The sequence below is a fragment of the Centroberyx affinis genome, unplaced genomic scaffold (assembly GCF_046629955.1).
Source record: "Centroberyx affinis isolate AG114_WGS23_722 - 3 ecotype Tasmania unplaced genomic scaffold, CSIRO-AGI_Caff_v1 ptg001259l_1, whole genome shotgun sequence".
Lineage (NCBI taxonomy): Eukaryota > Metazoa > Chordata > Actinopteri > Beryciformes > Berycidae > Centroberyx > Centroberyx affinis.
In genome coordinates this window covers 79,113-89,844 of record NW_027279770.1, presented here as the reverse complement: position 1 = coordinate 89,844, position 10,732 = coordinate 79,113, and the positions used below count along the sequence as shown (strand labels likewise).

At 44.2% G+C, this 10,732-nt stretch overlaps 1 protein-coding gene across 1 annotated transcript in view; it reads left to right on the top strand.

Moving 5' to 3' along the window:
- The first annotated feature begins 662 nt into the window (after positions 1 to 662).
- Positions 663 to 10,732, top strand: part of atr (ATR serine/threonine kinase) — a 29,394-nt gene continuing 19,324 nt past the window's right edge. Inside the window, exons 1-18 of the mRNA XM_071525037.1 lie at positions 663 to 715; positions 894 to 985; positions 1,721 to 1,873; positions 1,995 to 2,917; positions 3,362 to 3,504; positions 3,721 to 3,888; positions 4,115 to 4,278; positions 4,483 to 4,635; positions 5,034 to 5,232; positions 6,230 to 6,489; positions 6,887 to 7,083; positions 7,624 to 7,724; positions 8,181 to 8,352; positions 8,541 to 8,696; positions 8,808 to 9,002; positions 9,589 to 9,684; positions 9,839 to 9,928; positions 10,228 to 10,323. Of these exons, the coding sequence (XP_071381138.1) occupies positions 663 to 715; positions 894 to 985; positions 1,721 to 1,873; positions 1,995 to 2,917; positions 3,362 to 3,504; positions 3,721 to 3,888; positions 4,115 to 4,278; positions 4,483 to 4,635; positions 5,034 to 5,232; positions 6,230 to 6,489; positions 6,887 to 7,083; positions 7,624 to 7,724; positions 8,181 to 8,352; positions 8,541 to 8,696; positions 8,808 to 9,002; positions 9,589 to 9,684; positions 9,839 to 9,928; positions 10,228 to 10,323 (3,411 nt within the window). The remainder of the gene's footprint in view (positions 716 to 893; positions 986 to 1,720; positions 1,874 to 1,994; positions 2,918 to 3,361; positions 3,505 to 3,720; positions 3,889 to 4,114; positions 4,279 to 4,482; positions 4,636 to 5,033; positions 5,233 to 6,229; positions 6,490 to 6,886; positions 7,084 to 7,623; positions 7,725 to 8,180; positions 8,353 to 8,540; positions 8,697 to 8,807; positions 9,003 to 9,588; positions 9,685 to 9,838; positions 9,929 to 10,227; positions 10,324 to 10,732) is intronic.

Below are 10,732 nucleotides of genomic sequence, written 5' to 3'. Positions count from 1 at the left end.
GCATTGGATATTACTATTTAATAATTAAACAGAATCTACTAAACACAATTAACAGCCTGAAATGGGGTTTTTTGTCCACACTTGCTCTTGCAGCACTTGGAAAGCAGGCTTAAACCAGGTAGATAATGTTTTAGTCAATCTTTATGGTTTGATAAGATTGCACTTTATTGAGCCACCAGGGAATGAAATTATGGTTTGATATGGGTTGGCTCCTCCAGTTGTCCCACACTTAGCCTATATTTGAGAAGAACTGACTGTCTGCCAGGCTCTGGTGTAGTAAATACAGAGACCAAGGTACAAGTCCTAAACAGTTAAGTACCTGCCAAGTGTCCTTGACCAAGACAAAGATTCTTCCATAGTCAGGGTCGCTGTTATGTAGGTGATCCTGCAAACTGAAAGTAAAAAATAGATTTTATATGAGTAATACAGTAGTACAGTCAAGTAGAAGGAACCACTAATCCGCAAGGGGGAGCAGTTTACAGTTCGACTTTTATCAAAGTAGAATGAGCCTCGGTTGTTGCCGTATCAAAACAAAAACGTCATTTTGGAGCGAAAGTTTTCGAAAGACATGTCAAGTCATGTACCGGTGTCCTAATTACTCGATAAATTCTTGATGTATATATATATTTGATCAAGTTAATTAAATAGTGACTGGCCTAATAATGGAAGGACTGGAAATGTCAGCGATGATACCCGCTCTCCAGGAGCTTGCTAGGTGACTAACTGGTTAAGTTGGCTAAGCTAAGCTATTGACACATGATGAGAGACTCAGCATATGAATGACACTGGTTAAACTGTGCACTGTTTTATACTACCGAGCTTAGTTTACTCAATGAAAGCATTTGCTGCTACCATGTTTCTCTGAATAACGTTACGCCATGTCATACTTGCAGCGCCAGTGCGGCTGAGTACAACCAGGCGGTGCAGAAACCCAGACAGATCCTGTGTCAGTTCATCGACAGGATCCTGACTGATGTGGATGTCGGTGAGTCCAGACCAGACCATAGGTCCAGACATGTCAGCCCAGAGAGACACAAATGACTGTCGCTCAGCAGCAACTTCTCCATGTCAAATATTGTCACAATTTTACTCTGCTCCATTCAGTCAGTGGTTTTCACTATCACTACCATCAAGTCTTCAAATTAAGCTTGTTGATGATCAGTTTGAAGCAGTTTTTCTATTACATGTTATTATGCTCATTGAATCTTCTATTTCTTGGTTTATGTGCTGCCATGTAACTTCAATTCCCCTTTGCTGAAAGCTTCATCCAGTCTCAGTTAAAGTCACAATACAATTAAAAATTAACTTTGTCACTTTGTTGGCTAATTTTCCATGCCACCATATACACCTATTTAACAATATATGCCAACAAAACTTGTATATTCTTGTGTTTTCATATCAAAATCCCATTACTTTAACTTCCTGGGAAACAGTGTGTCTTTAATGGTGACGTCATGGTGTACCAGTAGGCAAAATGAAAATTCCAACAAATAATACCATCACAGTTTTTTGAACAATCCCACCTCTCCTCCCTTACCATCAAATAAATAACTGATATCCCAAAATAACTGATATCCCGATTGATTTATACTTTTTAATGATCCCTCTCTGCCCCAATATCCTGTTTCAACTAGAAATACATCAAATTAAGGAAGAAAGATGCTTTCAAAATACTGTTTCATCGGGACTTTAATCTGGTCTGATGTCTGTGTTCTCCCAGTTGCTCTGGGGCTGAGTAAGAAGTCCAGCTCAGAGCCTGCCTGTGTGATGCTGCTGGACTTTGTGCAGCATATCATCAAATCCTCCTCTCTGATGTTCGCCAACCCGGCCTGCCAGCCTGCCGAGTACACAGACACCACACAGAGCTGCACTGGTGAGAGCTACTCCTCGCTGAAAACACAATAAAATCTGTACTACTCTCTGTGTGAGGATCGACATTTCTCTCTTCTCCTTTCACCTCTGATATCTCCCCCGTCTCCCTCCCACCCCTCTAGAGTTCAGCAGGTGGGTGGTGGGGCGGCTGCTGCGAGTGGCGGCGGCTCCCGACTGCGATGTGATCCACGGGCCGGTCTCCGCTGTTCTGTGCTCTTTACTGCACATACTGAGAGTGAGAGCACCGGTCATCTTCAGCTGCCTCGCCGAGGAGCTGCTTCGATTGGCCCAGGACCTCGGCGACATCCTCTACGCCCACGTCACCACGCTGGGAGGACAGGGAGACGCGGCGGGCGCTCCCACGCAGAGCCGGTGGCCCGTAGCGCTCGACCGCTTCTCCATCTCCCCTACGTGCGCCTCCGCCTACCTCACCCCCTCCCCGCTCCTCCTCTCCTCGCCCGCTGCCTTGGAGACGCTGGCTGCCGTGACGCTCGGCGTTCTGACGGACGCCCTGAGGGGAGTGGTGTCCCGGTGCGATGTGGGCGTGGCCTGGGAAACGGCGTGCTCCTTCCTGGCCAACGGCAACGCCAGGCTGAGGAAGATCTCCGTGGTGATGCTGAGGCGGTTGGTGGAGCTGGGAGGCTTCCCCGAGAGCCAGGGCTATGAATTCTTCGCAGCCTACCTTCAGCTGCTGGAAACGCACTCTTACACACACACGGCACACACACACGCTCACACACATGTAAATGAGCAGCAGCCGTACGAAGGTGAACTGCTGAACCTGACACGCTGTGTGTTTCTGTCTCACACACACACACCGGGGTTTGAGCCCATCTATCTGTCGCAGCTGTTCGAGTGTGTTTGTACTCTGGGAGGGTCAGGCCTCACGTTGGGGTCAGAGGTCAGCGAGTCACTCTGCCTGCTCTTCAGCTTCCTGCTATCCGTTGCCCCGGGTTACGAGGGCGCCGTGCTGCTAAGGAGGCAGAGAGTCACTGAGGTCTGCCGGACCCTGGCACACACTGTTGGAACAGAGAATCAGGCAGAGGTACGGTGATGTTCCTCACGTCTCTTTCTTTCTCTGTCTCTCTTTCTGTTACTGTGGGTGTGTCTTTCCTCCGCTCACACACACACACACGCACACACACACATACTTACTTATGTCACTTTAGGGGTATTTACATAGACTTACATTCATTTCCTGGAGACTTACCCTAACCATAACCATAACCACTACTTGCCTAAACCTAACCCTTACCCTAACCTTAACCACTGACCCAAAAATCAGCTTTTTACCAATTGGGGACACGGCTTTCGTCCCCAATTGCACAAGCCGTCCCCAATCAACTGGTCTTAAGTCGGGTGTGTGTCCCTGAAAGTGACTTAAGTAAGTACACACACACACACACACACACACACACACACATACATACACACACACTCTCTCTCCCTCCTTCACAGTTAAGAGGTGTGTGATGATTGTGTGTTGCAGTGTGCGGAGGGGTTTCTCCAAGCTGCGCTGAAGGCTGAGGTTGCTATGGTGATACAGGAGTTAGAGGATGGTGAGACGGTTGCCAAGAGACCCTGCTTACCTGTTGTCCCATCAGTCAGCAAGACGCCAAAAACAACACCAGTGTGAGTTACATATCCACAACTCAGTCTCTTACACAAGTGGTCTTGTATAAGAGGCTCATGTGACATACAATGTAAAATGCAGTGTAGAGGCCGCCAAAAAGGCTGTCAATCTTCTCAGTGATGGTCTCATTTGTTTACGGTAATTACACTGATCAAATTCAATGCGGTAATGATTTATAGACTTTAAAATGTCTGTGTGTCTCTGTGTGTCTTAAGGGAGGTGGACATGCGTGTGCGGAGCGAGGTTTGGGCTGTGGTGAACAGTCGGCTGGAGGAGCTGCTGACCTTTCTGAACTCCGACCCTGACGACCTCGAGACTCTCCCTGCTCTGGAGGGTCTGGCCCGCATACTCCACCTGGCAGCCCTCTGCTCCTCTCCCACCAGGTAATAATCAAACATACGCACATGCTGTCACTGTTGTGCTCTCTCTCTCTCTCTCTCTCTGTCATTCTCTCGCTCTCTTTTTCACTTTTCCATGTTTTCCTTTCCTTGCTGTAAACAGACTCTGAATTTGAATTAACTTTGTTGACTGTGTCCTGTGCAATTGTCTGACACGTCTTCAATATAGCTATCTGTCAATCTTTTTTTTTTTTTTTTTTTACGTTGTCAGTCCGCCTCCTCTCCTCTGGGTGTCAACTGAGACTCTGGGCAGGGCCCTGAAGAGCTGCCAGTCAATATTAGAAGGCGGGGCTAAACCTGTCTCAGACCAAGCCCACATTCAGTCTACTGTCCAGAACACTGTTGGGGTCCTCGACTCCATCCTGTACCTGACCAGTAAGGATACACACACACACACACACACAAAAACACACATCATACACACTCTGCCTTTAACTATGCAATTCTGACATTTTTTTCCTTGGTGAAAGCATAACTCTGGCTCTTTTCGACCTGGACCATATTTTTCTGTCATATTCCATTATACCAATATGGCCTGTCTGACACACACACTGTCTGTGTGTGTGTGTGTTTGAACAGTGAGCCGCCGGGGTGAGGAGGGGCCCCAGCGGCGTGTGTGTGCCCTGCTGTCTCTCCCCTGGGTGTGTGAGTGCAAGTCTGTCTCGGCCTATAAGAGCTCAGGATTCCCCTCCAGTTTGCCTGCCTTGGCTCAGAGACTGGGCTCCTGCTTCTGTGAGTATTCCTGCTGCATCACAACCCAGCAGACATTTTGACATGAGTAGATGTTGAATGAAATGAAAGTTGAGACAATGTCTGTAGCTGCTACCAGCATCATTTTGTGAAATTGGGGCCTAAATATCTTTCTGATGTCAGTTAAAATTAATTTTTAGTGAGCCGGGATATCATATTATGAACATTTTTGGTTGACATTGAACTTGGCCATCTCGTACATGGCGCCATTCATCAGAGGCATGCTGGGAACTATTGGCTATCCTTTATATGATGGTTTATAAGAAGGTTAGAAGGTCAGAAGATTGCCAGTTCAAGTCCCCAATTGAATGTTCAATGATTAAATCTCACAGACACTGAAATAGGTGTGGGGGTGTGTGTGTGTGTGTGTGTGTCTCCAGCTCCTCAGGTCCAGGCAGAGTGTGTGTCGCTGCTGGCCCTGCTGCGTCCGGGTGTGTGTGAGACGTGGCGTGTGTGTGTGTTTTCCAAGGCGCTGCACTGTCAAGATGAGGTGGTGAGAGCTGCGGCGGTCAGGGCCTTCCCTCTGCTGCTGCACCACCTGGGAAACACACACCACAACCTCATCAGTACCACTCTGCTGTACGTATATGCACGCGCACACACACACACACACACACACATATACAAACTTCCCCATGTTTGCATTTTGACAGACAAATTCAAAACTTCACAGCTGATTGGAATTTGCCTTTGTGCTCAAGTTAAATACAGAAAAACATGAGTGATTGATGATTACAATTTTGATAAATTAAAATGCTATATATCAGGAGGCTTAGCTGTCAGACTAACACAATAAAATCACAAGATTTATTTCTATAATGGGTATTACACATAACATCTACTTCCCACACAGATATCCACTACAAAATATAACATCTTACAGTATAATTGCCTTTATCCACAGATAGGGTATTATTGAGCATCTAAACAGTGTAAAGTGACAGTTGTATTTTAAAGGTCTTTTCTGATGTTATTAATGTTAATATGTGATGTTTTATGTCTGAGGTCCTCAGGCAGGTCCCTATTAGCCGTTCCAAAGTCTACACTGAAAACATGAGGTGATCAGGCTTTTGCCATCAGGACTGCGAGACTTTGGAACGACTCGCCTGAGGAGCTTAGGCCGGCCAAATCTGTATCATCTTTTAAATTACTTCTTATTACTTCTTACTTCTTCTAATAATACCTAATAGCAACGATGTGGGTTTGAATCCGGCCCACGGTCTTTGTCACATGTCATCCCCCTCTCTCTCCCAGTCTTTCCTGTCTCTCTCCACTTTCATCTGTCTAATAAAGGCAAAAAAATGCCACAAAAAAAAAACCCAGAACATACTTTTTGGACTTTTTTTTTTTTACATGTAATGATCTTCTTTGAATAGTCTGTGAAGTCCTTTCTAATGTTTTACTTTAATGTTTCTTGATTTGGTTAATGTTTCTCACTTTGTTTACATTGCTTTTTGCTTTTATTGTTGATTTATCTTTTTTGATTTTATTGTGTAAAGGGATTTGTTACTGTGTTTTGAAAAGTGCTGTACAATGAAAGATTATTATTGTGTTTGTGGTGTTTATTTGTGTGCAGGTCCAGGCTGGAGGACAGTTCGGAGCAGGTGAAGAAGGAGCTCGCGGGGATCGTTGGTCAGCTGACCTGCATCCTGTCAGGACTATCCCAGCTCAGTGACGATCATCACACAGAGCCCACTCCTCTTCCCAAGATCCTCTGTTCCCGCCTCAGCCTTGCCACCGAGCATGCTGGGAAAGCGTCGGCGTCCCTCGGAGCGTCTGTCATCAAACCCTTCCTGCCTCTGCTTCGACAGCAGGCTCCTAGCAGTGTTAAACAAGGTATTTGTGGTTCAGTTTGTTCAGTGGGATGCTTTCCTCCAAACAGACCTGGGTCAAGTGCTATTTGCAAATTATTCTTAATCCTGGATTTAATCTGGACCAGATGGATGGAGTTTACTGCATCAGACCATTCAGAGCTTTTACAGTACATCATGTAAGCTTTTAAGTCGAAAAAAGCAGAAAAGTATACTAAATTGACTTTGAAATAATTTCCTGTGATCATCTCATTGTTATGTCCTTTGTGGCAAACCCCACACATCTTGTACTTCAAGCAGGTTAAAACAAATGCTATGAAATATTCGCAACTACAGTACAATCTGACCCAGGTCTGGTTACAAAGTATTGATTGTTTTCATTGATGTACTGTGTACGTCTGTGTTTATTTTCACCGTCCCAGCTTTCGTACAAGCCCTGCCTCACCTCTGCCAACATGTGAATCTGGTTGGTGGAGACAGCGACTCGCAGGCAATTCTCTGTGCTCTGACTGGTCTATTGGAGGACCCAGATTCGCTTGTCAGAATACGCTTCGGCCAATCGGTGCGCTTCCTGCTAGGAGAGCCCACCCCAAACCCTGAGCAGGGGCCTCTCAGTGAGGTGAGCAGTTTAAGCAATGAGACAAAAAAGGCCACACTTCACACTGATTTTAGAACAACTAAGAGACATTGCTTCGATAAAATGGTGGTAATTCACCACTTTAACAGAACAAATGTTCAATAAACCTTTTGTTTTTAATCAACAATAATTAAATATTAACAAACTGTTATTCATCCAATGGTCATTTTGTCTTTCTTATCTTCTCTCTGCATTACAGAGCAAAAAATGTCCATCTTAACAAGTCATTCAGTTTCATATACAGTTTTCATATACAGTGTTTTGCACACTGTGTAGCAAATGCATGTAGCAGGTTTAGCACTGAACACAAAAGGACAATGAGAGATTTTAGTGACAAGATGCTTTCAGAAAGCCAAGCTCTGGTTGCTGGACTCATGCCACAAAAATTTACTAACTTAGTCACAGCTGTCCTGTTTTGGCTTTTGAATAACCAGTTGTATAAATTGTTGCTGTTGTTGTTGATGATGATGATGATGATGATGATGATGATGATGATGAGTGTGTCCCTCCTCTCCATCCCAGCTCCTGGTTGCACGTCTGAAGGAGGCGTTCACTAACGCCAAGCTCAACAGAGATGACGACCTGCGCAACACTCTTATCCTCACTACTGGAGAGATTGGCAGGTATGAACTGCTATACTTTTGTTTAGACAGTAGTATAGCAGTAGCTTTGCTGTTTCTGTAATCACTTGAATGTTGCTTAATTTGTCCACCCATCCTGGATCAATAAAGGGTAATTATTTGTGTCGCTCTGCCTGAGGCGCTAAGGCTAGAAAAATCCCTGTCATCATTTAAATCACTTCTTAAAACACATTTTTACCTTTTGTAGAATATATTTATATGTTGCTTGTTTTATTTTTGTTGCATGTGGCTTGTTTTATTCCTATGTAGCCCTGTAATTCATTTCTTTTATAGTCACTGGCATCTCGTCAGTTTATTTCTGAATATTTCTTACTGTTTCTTAAGCACTTTGTACCACTCTATTGAAAAGTGCTATATATAAAAAACAAGTTTAGTTTGGTTTACTTTGTTCATTCATTCATTCATTCATTCATTCATCTATCTCTCCTCCCCCGTCAGAGCGTCCCAGGGCAGTTTGGTGTCGTTCTCCCTGCTGCGGCTGCTCCACTGTCTGCTGTCCAAGTCGTCTCCAGTGTCTGTAGCCGCCTACACTCAGATCAGAGCGCTGGCCACCGCCAAAGGCCTTAAACTGCAGACTCTCTTCAGCCAGTACAAGAACCCCATCTGTCAGGTATAAAATGGGTTTTAATTCATAATATTATTTGCCTTGTACAGCATCAGGAGTGTGATTTCTCTGTTTGTTTTGTTTTCCAGAGATTTACAGTTTTTATCTGTTTTTACCAGTGAAATAAAGTACAATAACTACAAGGCACACAGCAGAAATCTTATATCATCTTATATAATCTGCTCTGTATTTAGTTCCTGGTGGAGTCGCTGCACTCACGTCATGCGTCGGCCCTGCGGAGCACACCGGACCAGAGCTGTGAGTCGGCCAATCAGAGAGAGCTGGCCCTAGACATCCTGGCTCAGATCGCACACGCCTTCGACTTCCCAGACCTCCACCGCTTCCTCACTGTATGCACAGTCACACATGCAACCACATGCTGAAATCCACACACATACACATGCAGAATCAAAAAACCTGTATACGCATAACAAGTTAGATGTGATGGTTTGTGTGTCCAGCGTACCCTCCAGGTGCTCCTGCCCTACCTGGCGGCCAAGGCCAGCTCCACTGGCTCCGCCCTCATCCGCACCCTGGCCAATGAGCTCAAGGCCAACAGGAGAGAGATTCTGATCAACAACTTCAAGTACATCTTCAGCCATCTGGTCTGCTCCTGCACTAAGGAAGAGCTAGAGAGAGCCTTCCACTACCTACAGGTGTTGTTACCTCACCTATCATTTAAGGGAAAATGTCATCTGAATTATATATTTCATACACACAAATAACAAAAAATGTAAAGCACTGGTGCCCAGGCATTTTGCAAGTAGTGTTGGATACTGGCAAACAATATTAATGGATTGATCCCATAACATTAAGATGCTTACTAATATGTATTGTAATAAGCACATGAGCTCAAAACTACACCTCAAATATTAAAATTAGATTTCACAAAAAGCATTACATTAACAAAATACAATATAAAACAGACCAAATACATAGAGTATATTATCTCAACTGAACTAAAAGTTTAAGCATACAACTTGTATCTTTCTACCTTGGGAGTCAAGTAAAGACAAAGGGAAAGGGCGTTACGAGCGCTACGCTTTTATAGCCAATGATGATTTGGGAATTCAATTATGCAATGAAAACCTATGTATCATAAAAACAAAGAACGTTGGTTTTGTTTTATGTGTCAAGTGTGATAAATGGAATACAAATCCTAAAATGGTTTCCCTTCCTTTGTAATAAGATTACCAAACCTTGTATATTAATCACTCTGCCTAATGTTGTACGGTGTCCCAGAGTGAGACAGAGATTGAGCTGGGCTCTCTGCTGAGGCAGGACTTCCAGGGGCTTCACAACGAGCTGCTGCTACGGCTGGGAGAGCACTACCAACAGGTCTACACACACACACACACACACCATTCCCTGATACATATGTCTGTTTCATAATACATTCTTGTTGATTTTAAGTGCATATACTGTATACCAATGGTAGATTTTTGTTCCCATCCTTACGTGACACCTGTGTTTACTTGTGTATGTACTGTAGGTGTTTAACGGCCTGGCCATCTTGGCCTCCTTTGCGTCCAATGACGACCCGTACCAGGGGCCCCGTGACATCACCACCCCAGAGCGCATGGTGAGTATCGGAGTTAAAGAACACATAGATATATAGTAGTAGTACAGCTTTAGCTATGGCTCTGGTTAAATGTCCATGACTTCTCTTCTGAGTGAGCAAAATAACTTTATACTACTATTGTTAAGATTGCATTGCACTCTTTTTGTATTGTTGCTCTGTTATGGCTTATATTGTAGGCGCTTTCACTGTTTTGTTTTTCATTTTGCTCTTGTTTGGAATGCACTATAGCTCCAAGAAAAAAACTCCCTCTTTTCAACCTCAAACTACAATTTTCCCAACTTGTCTTCCTTGGTTTCCAGGCGGACTACCTGCAGCCGAAGCTGCTGGGGATTCTGGCTTTCTTCAACATGCAGCTGCTCAGCTCCAGCGCTGGGGAGAAGGAGCGCAAGAAGTTGGTGGGTGATGCTGACAAAGATAGACTTTATCCTCTACTAGGAGAACAGATTTAGTCACTACATATTATATAGCATTTATTCTCTCAGTCACAGTTTACAGAGGCAGATTTATAAGTCAATATTGTTTAGTTAAAAGCAGCAAGAACCCAAACCTAAGAATACCATGGTGTAATAGACTGTACATGGCAGGTTTTGGTATCTGAATGTGCATGTTAAGTAGTGAGACAAATTCAATTCTGCCTGGTTTGTAGAAACCTTCTTGCTCACTGTAAAGATGAAATAGGAGCGCTCCAATGTTCCCTTCAAAGAAAACAGCAGACCAGGTTATATTAAAATCCTCCCATGAATCCAAAAACAAAATGTAATGCTATTAAAAGCAATATGGGAGCTCCTCTAGGCGTCATAGCCC